Here is a 24,393-nt window from a genome sequence, read left to right on the forward strand (position 1 = left end):
GATTTGCTGCTACCAAAAATGATGTTTCATAAACACTTAATTTGGTAAATTAGTATTTCTAAAAATAGTTGATGTAACCTTACTTAAACGTGGGGCCTTGGGCAGTCTGATCTAGTGGGAGGTGCCCCTGTCTGTCATAGGGTGGCTGGAACTAGATGATCTCTAAGGTGCCTTCCAACTCAAACTATTCTATGATTCTATGATTCTCACACTAGTCTATTCTACGATTCTCGTTAAGACAATTCCCATACACATTTCAGTGTGAGAAGTACCTTCAGCTTTCTATAAGTTTAGGTTTGTTGCAGTAATCTATTTTGATGTGCAGACAGCATTGGTTCTTTTTCTGAGACAGAGAGTCAATGGCAAAATAATAAAAGTGCTGGAAAAATAAATAAGTATAACATATAAACTTAAACAAGACTTCAGGTTTGTCTTCTTGAAGTAACAATGGAGCATAAGACAATTTTCCTGTGGAGATACATTCTCCATGTATCATTTCCAATTTTTTAATTCTCCAAAAAGAAACATCTCCAACAATTACAGTATCCTCCATGCACTTCAAGACTTGAGGAATATGTATTAAAAAATCATGACTGATCCTTTTACTGGTTGACTGCAAAAGCTATGGTTTCTTTAAAAGTCAGGTCTTAAGTATGTAAGAGCCCTTCTCTATGAACGATGAGGTTGAAGGGATGGTGTGTTAAGTACACAGTAAAAAACAACATATTATACAAACCACTTGTGTCTGCTACCTGGCCTCAGCTTGGTGGAATTTTTCTTTCTTAAAAAATCCAAACCAAACAAAACCAACTTTGAGGCAGCTCCTCCCCTGGTGTCAACTGATGCAGATCAAGCAGAAACAATGAAGCTATACAGATGTACACTAAGAAAGCTGCCCAGCACTCTGGTAGTTCAACCATTCTCTGCAAAGCCACAGTCTTCCCACACTTACTGGCATTATTGGGTAATAAAGCACCATAAAAAAAAAAAGTTACATTTTTTACATATGTGTATATATATGAGGCTTTTAAATTGGTACACATAACACACATTTGATACTGTCACGACATCAAATATTTCTCAGTGTTTTAAGGTTTATCTTTTAAAAAAAGAAAGTGATATAGAGAAACTGTAGTGTCCTGATTTTGAAAATAATCAATAAGATAAAAATATGACCTTACAGATTACAGGCCAGTTCCCAGCACACATTCTTCTAAATTTTATAATGTCCACACTTATAAAGATACTGTGTGGCTGGTAAAGCCATGTGAAAAAAGGTGTACACTCATTATGCGTAAGGTCATCCTAAATTTTGTCAATTCAAATATTTTAAAACTTCTCAACTTTAAGCTGGAATCTCCACCCTGAGCTGCTCATCATGGTCTTCCAAATAATGCACCTGTGAAATAGGTAACACATCCAGTAAACTGCTAAAATTTAGGGAGAAATTGTCCATATTACTGGGTAAGCATATGACTAAAAATACATCATAATCCAAGTAGGAATTAGCTCTAGTGCCTTGATGTTATTACATGCTGCAAATTTGCAAATAGTGGTCTAGCAAAGAATGCATTTTTAAGGTAGTTTGCTCTGCTGGGAAAGGGAAGTACTGAAGGTATGGGGAGATAACACGCAGTAGGATTTAAAACCACAACACAAATCACAACACATGAATGAAACCAATTGATCTATATTTCCTGGCAGTACCAGAAGGCTCTTACCCTACGAGGATGTGGATAGCATGGCAGGCGATGGGATTTCTTTGGTGGCTCATCACCTCAAATGATGAGGAAAGTATCACCCACAAATCATGAGGTGTGCTCAAGCTTTCTGACATTTTTATTACTGAATCTGCTGCTACTGCCGCATGAACTTGATTTAAACAAGCATTAGTATTAGAAGTAGTATTCTGGCAGACTTCCTAATTTTTTCTGACAAAAGAAAACGTCCATCTCTAACAGTTTATAGTCCAGTAAAATATTAAATGATTTTATGTTAAGAAAAATACAATCACTTCTGTCAACCAGAACTGGTTTATTTGCCAGGTATTAAAGGTTTCAGAACAATGAAGATCTGAGAGTTTCTACTAAAGCAAACAAAACCAGTCTGTCGGAAAAAGCCAGGGAAATTAAAGACATGAGATGCAATAGCTGCAGATTTCTAAATATGAGACCTAGTCATAAGCTACATTAGAACTCAGAGAAACAAATTTCTTGGTTCTTACCAACAACTGCCAGGGTGAATCAAAGCTTTCCTGCTTTACTCTTAAAATACTTCTGGTTTTACTCAAAAATTGGAAATTATTACAAATATTACATTGATACCATGATGATTTCTAAATAGATGATACTCAAAACATACCAACAGCTAAAATGACTAAATTTGTGCAAATCAAATTTCAGATATCTTAAATTGCAACAAAACCAAAGGCTCTTTGCGGCAGAAGTAAGTTTAAAAGAAAAAAGTTGACATAATTTATAAAATGTTAGAAAGAACTACATATCTTTATTCAATGTTCTAATGATTTATATTGCACCTCATAACATAAAACTTACTTAAGCATGATCTTTTCCCAGCTGTGCTTGCACCTCCTGAACATAAATTACCTCCTCTATGGACCAGCTCAAGTTCCAAGTTTGTTCTGCAAGAAAAACATAAGTGTTGAGTGAAATAGCATTATTCAAGCTTCTACAGACACAGAAGAGTCATCACAAACTCCCAGCACTAAACAAAAGAATGCTGCACACTAATCTTCAGTGCAAGATACTGCCAAAAAATGACTGAGAATAAAACAAGCTTTATCAAGATACTGCCATCCGTGATTTTAAGTGGTCTGATTAGAAGATACTATATTAAGAGAGCTGATACGGTTGCGACTGAAGAATAAAAAAAATCATTAATTCTGAGGCCTTTTTTCTGTATGCATAAACAATTCTTTGATATAAGAGAATTTATGTGCAAATCTGAAAACACAATATACAGATTGGCTAAATTTCAATCCATCAGATATGTCTAAGAAGTGTTTTCTTTATTGGCAGGGCTTTTGTTTTGCTTTAAACAAAGAGTAAAATGAACGCGCCACCAACTAAGTATGAAAATAGTCTAAATTATAATGGAAGCACTGACCTTTATAGATAAGTTAGTTAATAAAAGCCTTGGAGGCTAATTCTGAATTAAACACTGGTATTCACTGCAGCTCATTAGTATGAAACAGCAGTTGTGTCACTAAATCTCTGTATGTCACATTGATGCTTTCTTTCTTAGTATCACTGTCATCAGATACTCAGGCAGCAATTGTTTAGGCCAAATTCAATAGCTTTGTTTAGTTTTGGAATTGGGTGTTTCAGTACTGCATTATCTTTAACTCCCAAGACTTGAAGCAAACAATTTATATTACGCTCTCTGAGAGTTTGTTTTAATAAGTTAACACACATTTCTTTAATTACAATAAACGAATATAATCCTATTATTCTGAAATGTTATTTTGCTAATTTAGTCCAAGCTGCAAAGCTCAGTCTAAACATATTTTGTCCTTTAACCAAAAATCAAACAGTTATGTTTAACACAATGCAACTGAATACATATTAAAATCTCTTCTAGAATTTTAGGCACATAATTTAGCTAAGCTAAGAACACACCCCCATACACCCACATATATCTAAAAAAAACTACAGGAGGACTATTTTATTAAAAAAAAATTATTTTTTAAAAAATCGAGTTCCATCAGCCTGAAAGAATAATACATTATTGATATGCAGCGTTTGTTAAGATACTTTCATATGTTTTTAAAATAGTAACATTTCAGACTATTACCATCCCTAAGTTTGCAGCTTATGCCACCCATTTCTGAAGGAATGCTTTAATCCTTTCAACTCAGAAAAGGCAATTTAACATTGATAATGTGCCTGCTCAGAGCTCCATCTGGTTGCTGCTGATAAGGGCATCTGTGTGACAGGGGAATTTTCCACTCTTCAGGCGATTTGCAGCGCTCACTGAACTTCTAAAAATCTACCAGTAAGGAAGCAGGGACAGGGATTTCATATTAGTGGATAAAACAGCAACTGCAGATCAGCACACGCTAGATCATCACAGCAATATAAAGGAAACTACTATGTTTTATTTCTACAAAACTTCTGATGACTAATTTCTGGAACAAAATTAATGATAATCAAGATTTAAATTGAAAACACTACTTGAATGTCTAAGAACAACTTTCTAGACCTAGAATTTAAAATTTCACTTTCATCAAGTAATATGGACAAATTCACAAAACACACCTCAGAGGCAATCTGAAAAAAATCTTTTTGATACATATAAGGTGCTATAGGGTAATTTTTGCTACAAGGAACGTAAGGAGAGAGATTTCTGGAAATGTGTACTCCACCACAGATATCATACCAACTCTCACCTCCCACACCTCCTCATTGCCTCCAGCTCCTCGAACACAGCACCTTATAGTTCAGCTTTCTTGGAAAAGTAAATATTAGCCATTTCCTCTAACACAGAAACATACATAAATTTTAGCATAGAAGTACACGGTAGAGAAAGTATCTCCTGTGAAACTGAACACTTTTTTATAAAATGTTCCACATCAGAGACAGCCCTAAATAATTTCTGAAAGAAACTAGTGTATCTCCTCCTTAATTCATGCTCCCTTCTGCCTTAGCGGTCCTAATACTGTCTGCCTTCTACTGAAGAAAAGCAGAATTCTCAGCACCTATTCTTTCATCTATGAGAAAAACGGGGGCATCTGACAGAGGAGCAGAACACAGAATGGTCTCTGAAAGCATCCTTTGCTATCTCAGCCCCCTAAACGTGAAGGAAAGAGAAGGAGAAAGAAAATCCATATGAGCAACTGTTTCCTCTATCTAGAAATCTTTGTGTCATTCATTGGAGCAACAAATTTTGTAGAACACTGGCTTTATCTTCCTCATTCACAGAAAAAAAACATAGAAGATGAATTTTGCCACAGAGACTCTTGATTAAAAACCAGCCTTATTTCATCCCTTCTTTTGGGCTTTCATGAAAACGAACATATTGAGGGGGGAGGGTGATTGCATATTTCTCAGAATTCATATCAGAACACAGTAGGTGCAAGTAAAAACACAATGCCCCTTCCAGAAAGAGAACATATGTGGATGGACCTCCTCTTTCTGCTGGAACAGATGAATCAAGTTAAGCATCACCATTTTTTCCACTTCACTTTACGACGACAACATCTATATAAAAAAAAGCAGATTCTGAGAGACAGACTAGAAAAAGAACACAGGGCTCTCATATTAGTCTATCCATAGCTAACAGCAAAAACAAAAGCTTTAACATAGCTAACACAAGCACAAGAGCTATAGCTATGAAATACAGTAACAATCCTTGAAGACCTTGCCATAAATAAGAGTCATCAATGCTGCGAATGTGCAGCTATTAAAATTAAAGCTAGACACACTATGTATGAATGACACACCATACTAATCTCAAATGTCAGACAAAACAAGGAGGGGTGCATACAAAAAGAGGATAAATTTAGCAAGGTAAGACTGCAGGGAAAGGGGGAGGTAGCTAAGGAAATACCGTTCCAGCTGTACATAGAAATTGGGATGCCAAGACCCTGAGAGCCTCTTCTGCTAGGAAAACAGACAGAGGCTAGCTCTCTGTAAGGGTCAGTCAAAGGATCGATTTCTGCCTCAACGTTTTCTCATCAGGTGCTACACTTCAGAACTTGACTGTATAAATCACAGATGCACGCGTTACAAAAACGGCTAAAGCTGGTATGGAACAAATGTGTTGGACGTGTCAAAGCTGGTACAGAACGAATGCTTTGTACCTATCCACCTGTACCTACCTCCTTATCTCAAGAATACCCCAACAGAGCATGTGTGAAGAACAATTCAACCAAAGTTCAAGGCGATGATGACTACTGGCCTTCATAGGGAGACCCTAGGTCGACCGCTGCCACCAGGAGGAGTGCGTGCGCAAGGGGAGGAGACCTGTCTCTCCAAAGCCGACCACGCCTCAGACACTCCTCTCTTGGCATGTGTGGCCTGCTAGTTGGAGATCGGCACATCTCCACAGGCAAAGGCGGGTCGCAGGTGTATTGACTAGCACAAAAGACAGCTCTGGAGCAGCTGAACTTTGAAGATCTTCCCCACCATGAGACCACCTCGGTCAAAGACAGAAGCAGTGGAACGCCTTCTGGCCCGGGACCCCCGGAGATGCTGGATGTCTGTGGACCCATGGTGGTAGCTATAAAACTCCTTCCCTTTTCACCTCATCTTTTCGTTTACTCTCTCTTTCTTCCTATCACAAGCCGCTTTACAGCCACAATTAATAAAGTCACTGTTTGGATTTAAATTTAACTCCCTTGACTTGTTGAATTGCTTGCTTTTTCTTTGCACTCCAAGATCATAGCTGAAACGAACCATCAAGCGCCCACTTAGAGTGAACCGTGACATAAATGGGCATCACAGACAGGATACACTCAGGAGTGGACCGTGACACTCTCCCACTAGGTGGTAGAGAATTTCCTTTTAATTTCTTTTCTGTGGTACCAGTGACATCTGTCTGGGTAAGCAAAAGTGAAGTAAGAAAATTAAGTTCCCATTTTCCTGAGGCAGAAAGGATAGGCAGTGGCAAGTGGCTATGTTTTGTTTAATCAGTAGTATTTCCATTCCAGCATGCAGAAATCCAATTCAGAGCTGGCCTCTAGCTGTAAATAGCATCTATTTAAGACCACAGATGATGACATTTTCTGATTTAAAATGGAACACGACTTATAAGAAGATTAAGAGTGTTTAATTCACTTGCAAGTATATGGAGTCAATAAAAACATCATTGCTTTCCAATGCTTATTTAAGCAGGTTCTACTTATCATCTTGACCACTGTCTGTATGTTAAATTAAACACCATGAAGAAATGAGTAACAGCTGTAGATGGTGTGACAAAAAAAAAACAATGAATTGTTTCAGAATACACGAAACCAGAAATGCTCAAAGGTTTGGTAAGGAACACAAAGGCCATCATTACCTCAAAAAGAACTGGATGAAACAAGGAAGAAACAAGCTGAATGACAGGAATAACTTCCACAAAGCAAGCTACTTAATTCTGTAATTTAAATTGTGGATAGTCCATTGTTTGGACAATTTAACAAAAAAAACCTAAAATCATACAAAGAAAACTCTTTCAGTCTGGGAGATGACAAGCTCACTTACATACTTCCACAAATACAAACTGTAAGGTTATATTAAAATGTCTTTTTAAAATTCCGTTTTTTTTAACCTGTAGTTCTTATGAAATAATAGCAGCCTGTAAATCCAGACTCCTGAACTGAAAGGCAAAAGAAATTAACCATTTTGCAGCTGATCTGCCAAGCACCCTCATAAGTGATGAGTTACAGTAACAATACAGAAGACTGGATCCAACCCCTGAAATCTTTCAGCCACAGAGAAATGGAAAACTGCTGACACCAGTCTAACCTAACAAGAGGAGGTCGCAACGTGTACAGCTGGCATATCCTAATCATAGTGGTCAACCGTAATTTTTCTCTCCTGCAGCACGAGTAGTAATGAAACACTGTTCTGGTTTGCGGTATTTTTTACTGTTGGAATGAAACCAAAAATCTTGTGCTTAGGGTTTAATACAGAAATAATAAAATATAGATATATTTAAAACATGCTTTGCTAGCATTTGTTAGATTATATAACATTATGCCCACAAATATATTAGAACCCCATTTTTGCACCTTATTTGTCCAGCTACAGTTACAAGTAATCATTCACAAAACAAATTTTGAGTCCTTTGTAGTTTTGTAAGGGTATTAAATTGTGTTCACCAAAAATGTTGCTATAAATCTCAATATTATTTATCCTTGTACGGTATATACCACTTAGAATAACGCACAATAATCTTTCAACTTGTTATGTATAAGATTTAATTGGTTTTCCCAATCAAGGCACAGTTAAAATACTTTTAAAGAACACAGATAATACTTCTTTTAATGGAATTACACAATCTATTTTGGAAGGGAATTCTGGACATCAAATGGTCCAACCTTCTGTCAAAAGCTGAGCCTTAAATTTGATTATCCCGAGTCCAGCCAAGACAAGCCTTGAGTACTTGCACTGTTTATATACTAAAGACACTCAGCAACCAGAGTTTATGAAACTGCAGTACAAATATGTACTTGATGATATTGCTTGTATGCTTGTGCCCTCTCTGCAGTCAACAACTTCTTATGAGAAAATCCTGCATTACATTAAATCTGAACAGGTTAACCATTCAGAGCATCTTAACATTAATGGCATTGATGGAAAAAGGGACTGCGATTTTCATGGAGAACTTGTCTGTGACACTAAGAGCTATAAAACTAAAATCAAACATTACAGAGTAAACGCTGGCAGTTTTGACACTTTTTTATAAGTCGTCTTCACATGAAGAGAGATTCCTGGTCACTGATGTAGAAAAGGCTCCTTCTGTGATCCCCATGCAATTAAATAAAACTAAGGTCTGTGAGAGATTAAAACCACCCTGTGATTTAAAAGAGTAATATGCCAGTTATATAGAAAAAAGTCTTATTCTGCTAAATTGTAGTAGAGACAATTTGGGAAAGGAAGGTAGAAAAAGAAATTCAACATAAAATTTTGATATATGGAAAACAAAGCCTTTAATAAAGAAGGAAACTAAATAAGATAAAATATTCTCCAGGTTTTGGTGCCACTGCTGCATATACTCAAATTGAACAGAAGCACATATTTTCATCTTGCATATGCCTGCATATGAAAATCAGAAAAAGGAACCTCGATGTACTAAATACTCAAAAAGTGCTTTTTGGAGAAAATGATTTTTTTTTTTTTAACAGAAAACTATTTGAAGAGTAATGCCATTAGTGAGAAACACAAAAGAAAAAATATATAAAAACATACCCACCTGGCTACTGAATACATAAACAGAAAATCATTGTCAGGTGATCCAAGACTCTTACTATAATCTGTATATTTCTTCTGTGTGGTACTTTTTATATCTTTCATTACAGACTCCATTTCTTTACTGAGATTGGTTTCAGACTATGGATAAAGACACACAAGAAAATTAGTTAATTTTACCTGAAGAAATGCAACAGCTGATCACAAAACAGAGCACTTCTATATTTATAAAAACATTTGCAGACTATGAAAAAGTATGCATTAAATGTCGATATTCTGTCTCACGGAAGTGTTATTCTGAAAGTTATCCAGACTTGTTCTGAATATGAAAACATCACTGTTTAGTCCATCTCCTAAGTTCAAAATAACACAAGCAGTGAGGTCCTTGGAGTACATTTGCATTGTACAAGTACATGAAAAATAACACAAAGTATCTCAACCAAGACTGGAAGGCTAGCAAAATTTAATACAATTGATGCCATCATTCAGAAAGACCTCATGAAGCTTTGTAATACAAGAACATCTGCAAACCCCTCTTTCTGTAAAGCAAATAATCCATTCCTTAAAATGTTCTTAATATACATTCTTTAAATGTCTTCCAGTTGCAATGGTATTGCTGGTATTGCAAGTAAATTATAAATTAATTTTATATTACATGACTCAATTCTGTGTAAATTACTATGGAGAAAAGCAGAAAATTACTCCATAAAAAATAATATTAATCACACTTTGCCATAGCTTTTCAATTGTTTATTTTTAGGAGGTAATGCAGTAAGTGCTGTAAATATTTAGAATTTCTTGATATTTTTAAAAAAATAGTATGCTGTCTTCCATATCAGCAGAAAATTAAGTTTTCCAGCTTGGTCAGTTTCTAAGAGGTCACAAATACAACTTAATGCAAAAACTGAAAAGTAGAGGCAAATTAACAAGGATCTTTCTGCCTTACACTGATGCTTACTGGGAAAGTTCCCAGCTGTTCTTGAAGATCTTCCACCTCTTGTACAAGATCTTGTATAGATTTGTTACTATGACTTTGCCAAAGGCTTCTTTCCACGTTGTTTCCAGGATAACAAGGAAGAACACTGTTAGCAAACTGCCTACAAAGGGGACAGGTAAATTCTCCTTTGTCCACTGAAAAACCCTGGAGGACCTGGTCATTCTAAAAGAAAATAAAGAAAAGGTGGCTGAAATTTGCAAAAGAATATAACTTTTAGCTTAGTATTTCAGGTGTACAGGTAAAGAATGAAGTCTAAATGAAAAATTGCAAAGAAAGAATAATATGAATAGCTCTTGATTTTAGTGAAAAATGTCTTAACTACAGTCTTACAATCCTCCAACTCAACTAATATTCCTAATTTTTAAGTACCCTTCATTGTCAGCAATATCCCATAATAAGCTAGAAATACTTCAGTGGAGTATTTTGAACATTTCACGTGTTGTCTCTTTCTAGCAATTCCCATAAATTCTGAGATCTTTTAGGTTATCAAAACGTAATATTATTTTCAGTCATGAGAAACACGTCAAAGTACTTCTCAGCAGTAGTACAGGCTGGAAAACCCAGTCAAGTAGCCACTGGAGGGCAACATGACAAAACCCCTGATTATTTCTTCTTTATCACAAAGGATCAAAAACAGAGACAGAAGTACGTATCTGGGAAGCAGGAACATCTCCCAAGTACTTCTGTTAGTGGTAAGCAGCTTTGCTCCACCTTGTGAATTGACTTAAAGGTTTCCACTCCCAGGAGAACTGCTAAGTTAATAGTGACCATAATTTAAACTTCAAGCACTCGTCTCAGAATGCTGAGGCATTCTGGTGATCCTACATTTATGCACCAATCTGGATGCAGATCTCTGATAGTGTTACATAAAACTAAATACTTCGTCCAGATGAACACAAGTCTATATAAATTAATTAAGCCCTAAGAATACTAGGAATAGTCAAAATTATTAAGTCTAGGTAGTAGCAATACATGCTAGGATAAAATGCTCACTTAATAATCCAGAAATCTTCAAGAATACAATGAGACAGAGCATCAGTTTATTATCTGTTTAAATGAGTCCACCAGAAAAGGGACAACAGTGTCCATATGATGCAAAAGATTACTTCTCCAAAGTTCTGTAAAATTAACTCCTACCACAAAAGCCCAGATTTCACCTAATTATCCTGATGAATCAATTACCCTTGAAAGTGTCTTTACAGATATACAGAAAAGAGCAATTCATCATGGGATCCAATAAAGGTGGCGCAGCTTCCAGTTTCTCTAGAGGTAAATTTCACAGTATGACCAATGCTGATACTAAAAATACAAAGCACTGCCATAGTTTTTCTCAAAATGGAAACAAATAAACAAAACTAAAAAAATCATATAAAAGCAATCCTGAATTAAAAAAACCACTTTGTATGCAACATGAATTCATCATTTAGTCTTTATTTCATCACAGTAAATAATAAAGAAAGAAGCAATTGCCCAAAATCTGATGACTTCTACTTTCTACCACTGCTGAGCTTGTGACAACATTCTATGATGCCACGGAGAAGATCTGCAATTGGGCTGCAAGAGGCTGAGAGGGATAAAGGAGGCCTGGAACATCAATAGTACCCTGTTTGCTCAGACCACATGAAAATAATTGATGTCTTTTCTGAGGTTTTACTAACAAACTGTACTTAAAACAATATGCAGCAGAGATTTCCCAGCAGTATTTTCCAAAGGAAAAAAAAAAGCATTATTCACAAGAATTATTTTAACTCATTTCTCTAAACTGCATGTATATGCATAACATATACCATATGTAATACACATAAAACTAACTTCTTGTAACTGAATTTTCATATTAAGAAGTAACCAAAACCACAAGTTTATATTTGCAAAATTCCACACTCATAATTTCCTCAGTTTCTCGGTAATTTCTAACACACGTTAAACATTAAAGAAGGAATCTATGTAACAGTGATTTATTTCTTTTTAGAACAGAATTAATTCAGTCAAGTATTTTTTCTTATATCTTAGAATAACTGAAAGCAATGTACTTTTGTTAATAATGCCAGGAAGTAATATGAGATTTATTACCTACAGCTCTTGAAACGTAATAAAAACATTTTTGGCCCTTCCTGTAAACCCAATCTTTCTTCCTCTGAACTAAACAGCATAAATCCAATGATTTCCCTAAGAACCGTTCAGATTCAAATTAAAAAAAATTATTTTTCATTTTACTTACCCGTAAAGATTCCATGTAAGATTTGTGACAATCTATGTGTAAAGTGTGACCACAAGTTTGTACGTAAACACCTCCTTCCCAGCCTATTGACACTGCTTGCAGGCAGGAACTCTACAACAAAGCAATAACAGTAAGAAAAAAGCACAATACTACATATAAGCTTATAGAAGCATTTACCAAAACTTATCTGAAGATTTAAAAAATATATGGAGTTTTATTTGCAAGCTATCCAATTAAAAGACATATGTTGCAGAAATTTTATTTTATAAACTTACACTATCTTACATGGCTGGCATCATGCTACTCTTTCCAACAAAGAGCCAAACACTTAAGATAAACTTCTGTAGTTCTAGTAATTTAAGATAACTTCTTTAAAGAAGCTCTTATATTACAGTAGGAAAACGGATCCAACCCTACCATTGTTCCAACAGTACAAGCTATCCCACGTACAAGGGCAATAAACTGCTCCAATACATTTAATTCAGCTTTGTGTGTAACCAAAATAATTTAAGATATTATACAACTAACCCCAATCTGTTATTAAAATTCAGTGTAAGCACTTAGGGTTTGTAGTGAGCTGTCAAACAACATTTTATATAACATACCATAAAGGCAAAAGGGAACAAATATTTATTTAGTGAATTGAGCTTCATACTAGCACTGTTTTGAAAATATTTGCCTTAATCAAAGACTACTCTTACAGCCCACATGTCAAAAATAAAGTTACTTCACATGCAGTTCTCAAGATATAATGAACTGAAAAAAGTCACCACCGGTAAACTTACGATAAGGAATTCTAGAAAACTCTCTTGCAGAACTCCTAGCAATAGTCATCTACTCTAATATTTAATTATTATTATAAGCCTCCATTTCTCAAAAAAATTATTTAATACACACTCCAAACCGTATGCTGTGGTTTAAAGAGAACAGGATTTATAGCTACCAGAACGGGAAAACAATTTTTAGTATTGACTCGCTTTAAAACAATTTTAATATGCAATGCAAAACCAGGGTACTATGAATAACCAACTGTGATAGCTGCATTTCCTAAGGATGTCCCAGCATCTTTTCTTTTTTTTTTTTTTTCTGGGGTAGGAGCAGGAAATGAAACAAAATTAGAAATCCTAGCTACAGGACAGACTCCTGTTTACCTTGCCTTAACCTGATATTCATAATGTGCTAAGACCCTCACAGGCCATAGGGCAAGAAAAGGGTTTTTTATCTCCTGTGGGTTCGTGTACAATTTAGTAGACTGCACTATTAGTAAGACACAGCTGTATGATGCACCTGGATAAGACCCTAGGACAAACATTTCACTCAGGAAAAGCATTATTTATTGCATGTATTCAATGAAGCTACTTAGTAGCATTTGCAAAAGCCAAAAAAAATAGACCCAAAGCCATTGCAGAAAGGCTTTACTCTGTTGCTCTTTAGTTCACAAAGGAGACTCCAAATCAAGCCATAGGCTTGAGATGGAGCACATCAGTATCAATTTACAGGTTACAGAGTACTATGTGATTCTGAAAAGACTTTTATTAATCTAGTATACAATGTCTTATCTCCTAATCCTTAGTTGTCTCTCTCCACGTTAAAAATAATGACTTTCAGTGGTTTCTCCTTTAATGGGCAAGAACTCTACTTCCTGACTGCCAGCAAGCACCAAATTTCAGCTAAGAAAGTGCAAAAGGAATCTCTATGGAAACAATTTGCCTGTTTTGCTCAACCTGTACATGGCATGTATCTTTTTCAATATTTTTTTTTCCAGTAGAATAAGCTGGACTACGTTTCATAACTTAATATTACCAAACACGTAACTAGAGACTAGCCAGACACTATATAAAAATAAGGATCCTTTTAAATGTAAGCACTTCAAAACTACTGCAAAGCATTCACTAAACGTAAAAATGAAACGAGGAGGACTAAGTGGTAATGTCATTTAACTTTTTACAAAAATTTTTCATAAGTGATAATAGTTTTCATACAAAATACTTACATCTTTGAAGTATCGCTGCAGAGTTGCAAGCCTCACTTCATGCAGTGCTGCACAGGTATCCCAAGGGTATATTCGCTCCTCTTCAGTAGTTGGTAGTTTCTTTGGCTCAGTGCTATAGCGGCATTGTCCCAACACTATATGAAGAAAAGAAGCAATAAAGAATGCCATGGATAACAATATGCTAAACAATTAAAAAAACAATCAGGAAATTTTGGTTTGTAACGACACTGTGCTTAGTTGACGTGAAACGGGGAAAAAAAATTATTCAAGAAACTAAATACTGGAAGTTATGCTTTTCTATCTGTACCTAAAGCACAGATACATACACAAACATACATATGCACATATACACTGACAGCTATTTTATTTTCTTTCTTTCAATACCTATTTTCCTGCAGGTCTATTACAAACTGCTGGGTTTGCAAAAGCTAACAGGAACCAGGAAGGAATTAAACTGTTCACTCTATTCCCAAGCATTTAAAAACATTCTCAGTACCCTCAGACCCACAAATGTGCCTCACGGAGGACAATCCACAGAAAAGGGAAGAGACTGTCTTTTCAGGCCCCCTGAGACACAACAGCATTTATGTACACATACTCATGTCTCACATTCATACCTGAGGACGCTTGCAATAGTACAACTAGCCCCGTGGGCCTGTCTTCAGTAGAAGGACCACTTTGTCCACAAATAACACAATCATATATTGCCTCAGAGACATGCTGTTCTGATGTAGCTACCTCCATGGCAATATCAGCATCCGGTGATTCTGCAAAAGGATCAGAAAACTGATATTAAACAGAGACAAAGAAATACAGTTGCATTTGCATTGAAGCTGTGATGAAAAGAACTCCAAAATAAACTCTCTTCTTTCTCTACAACTAAAACATTAGTGTTAGTTGAAACTTACCTTGCTTCTTCAAACAGAAAGACATCCACACAATAAAGTACAAGTTTCCCCATATCGAAGTTATTCCCAGTAGAATTAAATGTTTAGTTCAAGCTTTGTATTGAACTTGATCTGTTTCAACTGCTGTAAAACAGAGATCTAACTTCTATTTCATTAGATACTATATTGAAAACTGCTAACAGAGAGAGATGAAGGGCAACAAATATGAAAATCTCCTAAAACCAGATTTGATCCTAACTGATTCTAAAAATATTCCCAAGGAAAATGTCAATCTTGAGACCTCAGAAATAATTTAAAAGTGCTTTGACAAGGTGAATGAAACATGCAACTAAAAATTAAGCTTTTTATATAAAAATCAGACGATCTAAAAATTTGGGGTGCATTAAGAAGGTAATTTGCTAGTTTTCTAATGGTTCACGTGATTATCTTCGAGGTGCATAGACTGAAACTAAGGACCGTCTTTGAAGTAATAAATCGATTGCACTTGATATAGCCTTGTTCACACAACGGTGGTGGCGGTTTCAGAACAGGGGGCTAACCAAACCAGAAGCAATTTTACATTATGTCACAATCAGAGGCAAAACTTCCTAACTGGCTTGAAAGAAAAGCTCCTTAGGAGTAGATGATCCCCTCCTGACTGCTCAAGAACATATACAGTCAGCCTCTTGATCTAGAATATAAAGGTGCTTGTTTCCTTACTAGGTGATAATTTTTCCAAAGGGAAACACTTACTCCCTACTTTCAACCATGCCTTCTACCTCCTTGATTAAGTTGACGAAGCTGGATAAAGAACCCAAAATCCTTGAGTGGAATAATAGCCCTCATGCAGAACTGCTTTTAGGAGAGCTGGTCTCTGCTGAAAGCCCACTACAAGTTCAGCACAGGAGGCCTGCTGCTATGAAGAGCAGCACATTGAATGCCAGGCAGCATCATTCTTTGCTATGAAAAGCTCCATGCAAAGCTCTTGCTCACAGAGCAGAATCATAACTACACTGTTTTAGTAACTACTTATTTCCCAGCCAGTTATTGAGGGTCATACAAAAATGAACTCCGATCCTCATTGACATGCAGTTGTTAACGTTGCACACACGTCTATCACCATCTAGTGGCAGTCAGGTGCATTATACAATGGAAGAGACTAACGCATCAACTGAAAATGTTTTTATTTTTTAAGTCCAGTGATCCAGAAAACCTAATAGTAACTGTAGCACAAAAGGGAGGAAGTAAGCACTAAAGTTACTTTTTCCATTTAGCATCACCTCATAACTGCATAACGCACACACACGTACACCTGTGTATCAGGACACGAGAATGACAAGTTGCAGCCTTCTTATTTACCTTTTTTGAAAATATTATCAATACAATACAAAACGTATATCCATTCAATACTTTAAAGAAGCGGAATATGAGAACATACTGTGTCAAGCTGATTTTGAACAACTCGAAGTCCACAAAATCAGTCTACGTTGAATTTGCAAAATACCATTAATTCACCATAAATTGCTCATTTTAAACACATACAAAAAAAAAATTTAGTATATAAAAAGTGTTCCAAACCAGTTCAATATAGGCAATCTATATTTCTATTGCCTGTGTGCAACAGTCACCTCAAAATCAGGCTAATTTAATTTCAGAACTCCGTGATCAAACGCATGTTTTCTTCACAACCACTCAGATCTAGTGCTAGGCTACTTTGGCAAACAATGAAATTTCAAGGGAACTGAACTTCTGGCATCAAGGAAGACTTCCTAATAAAATAATTTCCTCCAGAGCTAATGAAAGAAAACAAAGCCAACTTATACAAAACCCATGGGTAAAGGAAACTGGCAAGAATTTAAAATCCCAACTAATTAAGCAGACCAAAAAAACCATCAACCAAACAAAAATCCCCAAATCTTTTTGAATGGACTATGATAAACCTTCAATACTGGTTTAAGCTACTTATTAGCTTCTTTGGAACATAAGACTTGGGCTGTGATTTGTTCTATTTTGGCAGCATTAATTCCTAGTGTGAAAATATATCAGTGACAAACAGGAAGAAAGAAAGCAGGCCATGCATGTAGTAATGCTCTCAGTCTTGCCTTCCTTGCCTTCCTGAGATTTGCCTCTGTGGAGGTCCTGTGGAAGGTACAGACCCTGTCTCACCAGCCACATGATCTACCTACCCTGTCAAGGACCAGGACAAACTCAAAATATTGTTGAAAATAAGACACTCTTTCCTGTAAACCTTATTCTAAAATATTTCATTAATGCAGTGATATATGTAAATATAAAATAACTGGCATGCCTCCATTCTACTTCACTTTCAGTTATATATTTACTATTTCACAGAGGGGAAAAATAGAACTAAAATGCATCTTACTCCAACAGTACTTACGTGGAAGCCCAAAAACTTGCGGCTCTGTAGCCTCTTCCCCCACCCCTCCTTTATTTCCTCTATTTGCTCTGTGCTTTCCATGGCATCCTGTGAAGTAGCTATTTAAAATGACTGGAGTCATAATGCTATTTTTTTAATTTAGTTTGGAAAACACATGTTCTTATCAATTTTTGAAGCACGAGCCAACATTTTGGAAATGGCCTCAAGTTGCATCAGCAGAGATTTAGATTGGATATTAGGAAATATTACTTCACCAAAAGGGTTACTGGGCACTGGAACAGGCTGCCCAGGGAAGTGGTGGAATCACCATCCCTGGAGATCTTGAAAAGAAGTGGCACTTAGGGACATAGTTTAGTGGTGGACTAGGCAGTGTTAGGTTAAGGGTGGGACTGGATGGTCTTAAAGGTCTTGTACAACCTAAACAACTCTGTGATTCCGATTTCCTAGCTCCCAGAATGCAATTATAAAAAGACAGCTTAATAAAAATTATTATTTTATTAAATGTCCTTTCACGGTGATAGAAGCCTTTACAGATAAATGCTGATTGTACTATAACACAGAATTCCTTCTATTCTCACTAAAAACCCTACCCAAATCACAATCAAAAACTGTTACGTGAACAAAGCTATATCAATTGCAACTAAAAGGTGAAGAGTAATTTAAATCTCCTTATTTTGCTTTCACTAGTGCACAAGAAGATATTTCCATGAAAACTGCACTTGTATGTGCTTTCCAGAACATTCCCTTACTAAGTGCCAAAGGAATCCTTTGTCAGCCATTTTCTAAGACACCGATCTTGTAGCATATTACTCCTTCACCTTTTGAACACCTTTTGTAGGAGTCTGCTGTCTTGTTTTGCATGAAAACCACTGGCACCCAAAACAAGATATCTTGTCACTGCACTGGAGATTTGGGAAGTAGGCAGTGGCAACAAGTGAGCAAGGAAGCACAAGGTGGCTTTAGCTGCTAGGCTGAGACATACCTTTATTAGCCAGGCAGCAGTTACAGGAGATAGAGAGCGTACTTTATGTCACATAGTCTTTGGAATCCAACCAAAGATGCTTACCGCTTAAAACAGACCCTCCAAAAATGCAACCTAACTGATTTCGGAGAGACTTGTCCTAATTATATCCATGTGTGTGAATGAGTAAACACAAGACAAGAGGTATTGGTATCAATGCACCAAGTTTTTCTGATGAGGTTTGTCCAATGTCACACCTCCTGCCACCTTACAACAGGTTCTGGGACTTATCTTTGCCTTTGTGAATTATTTCAGAAATCTGGATAAATGTAATGAGATTCATTACAAACAACAGAAAAACACTGAAGGAGAATTAAAACATCTAAACTGCGATAGAAATCCAGGATAGTGCTAAAAACTACCATTCCCATTGGTTTTTAAAAAAAGTTAATTATTTAGCTTTGTTTGGTTTCTTACCAATAGGACTAAGAGACCTTAAGGTAAAAAGTCCTAGCATTTCATACTCCCTTGCAAATACTCATCATTCTGATAAAATCTAGTACACTGATTTATCACAGAACGCACTGCTGCCCGAATTTTATTTCATTTGTACTCTCCAGAATTAAATCATTCACTCCCTGTTCCCTACCCAGCAAACCCCCAGAAATTAATGGACTCTGTAAACACAGTTTACAACCTCTGTTGACTGTAGTCAACATTTTTCTGGCTGTAAACATTGTGTGTCAAAGTGGCCCCTTGGCACCAAAGCAAACATTTGCATGCTAATATTCTTTGCCCTGACCCAGCATATGTATTCTCAAGAGATCAGTACTTAATCTATTTTTCTATCTGGGTTCAGAAGATTGAGCAGTAGGAAATACGTGTCACCTTGCATTAAAACTCCACACTTCTTTTTAACTCTAGCTAAGGAACATTCACTTGAAGGACAAAATTATGTCCTGCTGTGCCTTACATCATCAGAAAGAAATGCAAAGATTATACTGCACACTTATGACAAGGTATTTAAAAAATTTCATTGAGCACTTCAGAGAAAGGAAAAAACTGTTGAAGGAATGTGAGATAGCTTAAAATTTGTAATCTACCAATTAACCAGTTTACAAATTTGATTAAGTAGTTTAGCAGCTTGCCTGGAATGGATCATAATACTTTATATTCATGAAACAGATCGTTACAAATTTCACTGTCATTTCTTAAAAGCTTCTGTTAACCTGAATCAAACGGATTTATTTTTGTTATTATCAAGTCCCACCTGAAGTTTCAAAAAATCTCTTGCATGGAGTTCCACACCACAACAGATAAACCACAGCCTCACATCGAGATAAGTATTATTAGGACAAACATTTAAAAGTAGTTATTAGAAGGAGACTAGAAAGGCCTGTGGAGCTGACCCTGTATGTGACTACATGTCACCACGTTTTTGACTCAACATTCACTTCAGATACCTCAAGAGCTCTGTCTGCTGCTCTCAGAACAATATTCTTGGTGTATTTTTCAACTTTTTGTTTGTCCTGCAGTCAAATAGCTAAAGGCAGCACAATGGATTCTGCTCCATCCTTGTTCATTAACATAACTGTTTCTAAATTTCACCTAATTACTTCCAGGCAGGCTTGAATGGCAATACAGTTCTGCAGATGTCACAGAATATAAATAGGAAGGGAGCACAAAGGGCTAATTAATTGTAATTTTTTTCTACAGTGATTATGTGCAAAAAAAAATGCCAACCTTTACTTTCAGAATCTCAGATGAATTCAAATTTCCAGTTCAAATAAATAACTTTTTGTTGGTAAAATATGATATGATTGATGCTGAAAAATGAACACGTAATTGGGTAACTACCTTTTAAGCCATATTGCATTGCAGCATCCCAACAACCAAAAGGTATGCCCCCGGGGATTAAGAGCGGCTCTGTACACTTCAAAAAACACTTTGGAAACTACTAAGTTTATACAATTTTAATAGAATAATCTTTAAGCTTTAGCTTAAAGCTTTCTCCATCATTCCTACTGTATACGAGACATTTATTTTCAGAGTATTTTCAGTCTTTTAAACTGTCACAAGAAAACTACTTTTGAAGTGCTATACCCAAACCCAATTATATCAGTTCTCTTATTTTCACCACTGAATCAGATCCACATTTCATAGACAGAGAAGTTTTAAAAGATTATGATAACAGTGTGCTCAAATGACACCAACTGAATCAGTGAGAAAGCCAGGTAGCTGGGGCCTCACCATCCCTGAATTCTGACAATTATTACTGTTACAGCAAGGAATCAAAATGAAGAAATAAACCTACTGCTGAATTTGAACCTGTAATAACAGTAACAGGTGAAAGTTTGAATGTGTGAGAAGGGAATGCATTTTAACTGACTGATTTTAGTATGAAAGGATTGTTCATTTTCAAATGTACATAGCTATGATACAATTCAGGATAAGACGTTTAAATACTTATATTAGTTTTAAATTGAATCACTCTACAAAGACTAGTTTCAGAATTCTTCCTATGTTTTGTATTTTAAAAGTAGAGTAACAATAGTTTCTGCAACTTTTTCAGTAATGTGCTGTAACGTGTACAGACTCCATTCACAGCTTAACAAATTATTTCAGCTAAAAAAAAAATAGAGCAAACTGAAGAAAATATACCTGGCAAACAATTAATCTAGGTTTTTAAGTAAATCCTGTACACTATAGAGGAATATGCAGTTCCCTTCTGTAAATATTTTAATACCAGTAGGCATATACAAGCTGGTTAATACTGAACTATAGTAAAAATTCAGTGAATTTTCATCACAAATTCAGAAAATAGTACAATTTTAGGAAAATGTAGTCCATTAAGTTGATTCTATTGACTGCTGAGGATGACCTTGTGTACTGACAAACACCACCTTTTATGTTGAGATAGCTCAAGTTATTAGCTGTTTAAATACTAACAAACAACTTAATTGCTGCATATGCAAGTTTAATGCACAATCATAAACACAAAGGCCTAGGTCTGCCTGTTACAGAAACTAAGGATTCTTTTTAATATTTGATAGATGTAATTAAGTAAAAGCTAAGTGTTCACTGTTCTCCACACAATTAAATGTTATGTAATTTATTCAATTAACTAGCATGCTTCCTCCACAAATCAAAGCAGCTACCTTAAACAAAGCTTATGAAACCCAAGGATTCCCCAGAATGGAGGTATTTATGCAACTACAGCTATGACAGGTAAATATATACAGATACAATGTGATATCATATGTAAAGCCATCAGCTTTGAAGTTGTAATACCAAGAACTCAAAATGTAGGTTGACTACAGATCAAAGTTTCCCACTTGCTTTCAATTAGCTACTACTGAAAAAAAGACCTAATTTTTAATAAGTAGAACTGCATGTTTCTTCCTCCCTTCTTCCTTAGTTCAACAAATAGATAAAAAAAGAAATAGCTACTCATTTAATAACCACAGTAAATTTATCTACAGGTTTTGTGTTGTATTGCACACTCTCCAAATATAACACTTTATATGCAGTCATTCATCTGCTAAAGTTTCAATGACTACTGTATCCAACACCTTCATAAGAATGAACAAATAAGCTTCAGCAACCTCTGAACTGATGGAAATGACTTCAAAACCAGACTTTTTCAGCAAAAACAGTTGTCAAAATATTTCTAACTCAATTCAAGATCACATAGTGAATGATATTTGACTGAAAGAGTAGAGGGTGCAAAAAGGAAAAAAAAAAAATCCTGCTTTTTCTTCTCTTTCAAAAGTGCAAATTTTCAATGAAGTAATCCACATGATGAAAATATTTTCTGTTTTTCAGTTAAACACAAACAAACCAATCAAGATTATATGCTTCCACACAGCCAAACCTGAAAGAACTTATCCTCAAGAATAACAAGAGCTGACACTGCTGTAAAGCCTGTACTTGAAATGGAACACAATGTCATCATTTACAGTAACTGAGATGATCTAAAAATTATGGTTTCCTCAACCTATACATAAATTTTAAATGCCAAAATTTTATTACAGGTTAAAAAAAAAGCAATCTAAATAACTTTGGGATGTTTATATTAAAAGATAAATATTTTAATACACATCACACACAACTTCATCCACACAGTAACTTCATCCACCGTGTATTAGGAAAAGACAGAAATAAAGTTATTTCCTACAGATAATATATTCTCTTTTAAATATTTTCAAGATCATTTAATCCATTCTTTAGCAATTATGTATTCAATATTATCTGGCCTAGAAAACACAACTTTAAGCCTCTTAAGAGGTATTTAGTGAATTAGTGGATACCGTAGTGGAATCTAAGGGAAGGGATTTTTGTTTGGGGTTTGGTTTTTGTTTCTTAAACTAAGTAAGAACCTTAATATCAACACAGAAATTCAAAAAAAAAAAAAGCAAGGAGGTAACCACACAAAAACTTACCAACATCCATGGCAGTTTCCATGAAGCTTTTCTGCCTTGAGGCAAATTCAGCCAACAGTTTCTGCTGCCTTTCTCTGGCCTTCTGTCGTCTGAATGACAAAACAGAGGACAAAAAAGTGGATGGAGGAAAAAATTTGCTTATAACATCATGCTGATCACAGTTGCAACCTTTGGACTTCAAAAATCAAGTTTTTTCTAAATAAAGGATTGATTTTTCAAGCCAAAAAAGTAATCTCTTGCTTTAAAAGCAGAGGTTTTAAACAAATAATAGTTATTTTCTTTTGAGTCTGAGAGAAAGCGATAAAATCCTGCCCTAAAGAAACTTTAAAAAAAAACAAAGGATCCATCAACACATTAGGACATGGCATCATAAGAAAAAAACACCCCAGACCTTATTCTTTTAAGTTATTTTTCTTTTACATAAAGGAAGAATAACAGAGCAAAACGTCAGCCATTGCACAAAAAAGAAGCACTCATGAGCAACCCTTGACAAGTGAATAACAAGCCTACCTCACTTTTGATGTCAAGTTTGATGTCAAGAAAAACAAATACAAATAATCTATTTTTTAGCTAAGGCTCTTCATACTGGTTCCCTCTCCCCCACCTCCACGCTTCAAAACTGATCAGCGTAGCTTTTATACTTGGACTTAAAGAAGTCGGAGATTGCCCTCATCCCCCTGGACCCAAGCTGACTACACTAACTTCTTCCTCATCACATAACACAACTGTGGATTTACAAACAGAAGACACTAGAAATTCTTTCTTGTCTATCCTTCTGTTTAAACTGTAGTAGTGACCTGTACAAAGCTGTATGACCAGTTATTCTGTACTGCAGTGAGCAGGGGAATATTGACTGATAAAGGGGAAAAAAAGACACAGTGGTTATTTTCCCTTCCTGAGGTACCAAGAAAGGATCTTCACTTTGACAAGAGTTTACAAATACAGGAAATAGGAGACGTTAAGTGAGAAAACCAAACAAAACTCACACCACAGCTGTTCACCACAAGGCACATGAAGAGCAATGCGCCCCTTGCATGAGGGCTTTGGGCTGTACCTCCCAGTATTCCGTTCCCAGTATTCCCATCAGCATTCACAATGATTTCCCACACACACTCAGAGATGATTCACAACTAACAAGGGACTTAACACCACCACTTGGTATCTGATATACTGATAGGCTGCTCCTCAGTCCACAGCACTGTAATTATCACTGTCCTGGCACAGACACAGGCACATACAGCCTCAGAGCAGCTAATACACTGTAACCTGTTATCCAGAGGCAGAAGCTTTGACTTACAAGCAGCCTAACTTGTTTACTTAAAGGCACTTTAAAAACGCGAATAACTCTGCCCATTTTTCCCTCACAGTGTACAGCCTTCATTTCTCAGAATAACTGCTATTTACAACAATCCTACGACTCATTATTCTGAGGATCACACAAGGGCATTCATTAAACCTCATTTTATTTATTTCTCCCTGAGTATTTCTCAAGAAATGCCTTGACTAAAAGCAGAGTGACTGTAAATAGAGGCCTTTAATAAGATGACAAACTCTGACAGATTCAGTGCAGCTCAGTAATTTT

General features: G+C 35.8%; 1 protein-coding gene across 5 annotated transcripts in view; it reads right to left on the bottom strand.

The window, feature by feature from the left end:
- Positions 1 to 24,393, bottom strand: part of UBR3 (ubiquitin protein ligase E3 component n-recognin 3) — a 111,844-nt gene that overhangs the window by 33,113 nt on the left and 54,338 nt on the right. For 3 of the 5 annotated variants that reach the window (XM_069861135.1, XM_069861132.1, XM_069861130.1), the window contains 7 exons: positions 22,812 to 22,900; positions 14,741 to 14,890; positions 14,124 to 14,257; positions 12,131 to 12,241; positions 9,862 to 10,074; positions 8,920 to 9,056; positions 2,556 to 2,641 (listed from right to left, as the gene is read on the bottom strand). In XM_069861135.1, coding sequence (XP_069717236.1) covers positions 2,556 to 2,641; positions 8,920 to 9,056; positions 9,862 to 10,074; positions 12,131 to 12,241; positions 14,124 to 14,257; positions 14,741 to 14,890; positions 22,812 to 22,900 — 920 coding nt within the window. The remainder of the gene's footprint in view (positions 1 to 2,555; positions 2,642 to 8,919; positions 9,057 to 9,861; positions 10,075 to 12,130; positions 12,242 to 14,123; positions 14,258 to 14,740; positions 14,891 to 22,811; positions 22,901 to 24,393) is intronic. The other 2 variants (XM_069861134.1, XM_069861131.1) reach the window with 1 other exon arrangement.

This window comes from Phaenicophaeus curvirostris, chromosome 7, assembly GCF_032191515.1.
Source record: "Phaenicophaeus curvirostris isolate KB17595 chromosome 7, BPBGC_Pcur_1.0, whole genome shotgun sequence".
NCBI classification, from domain to species: Eukaryota; Metazoa; Chordata; class Aves; order Cuculiformes; family Cuculidae; genus Phaenicophaeus; species Phaenicophaeus curvirostris.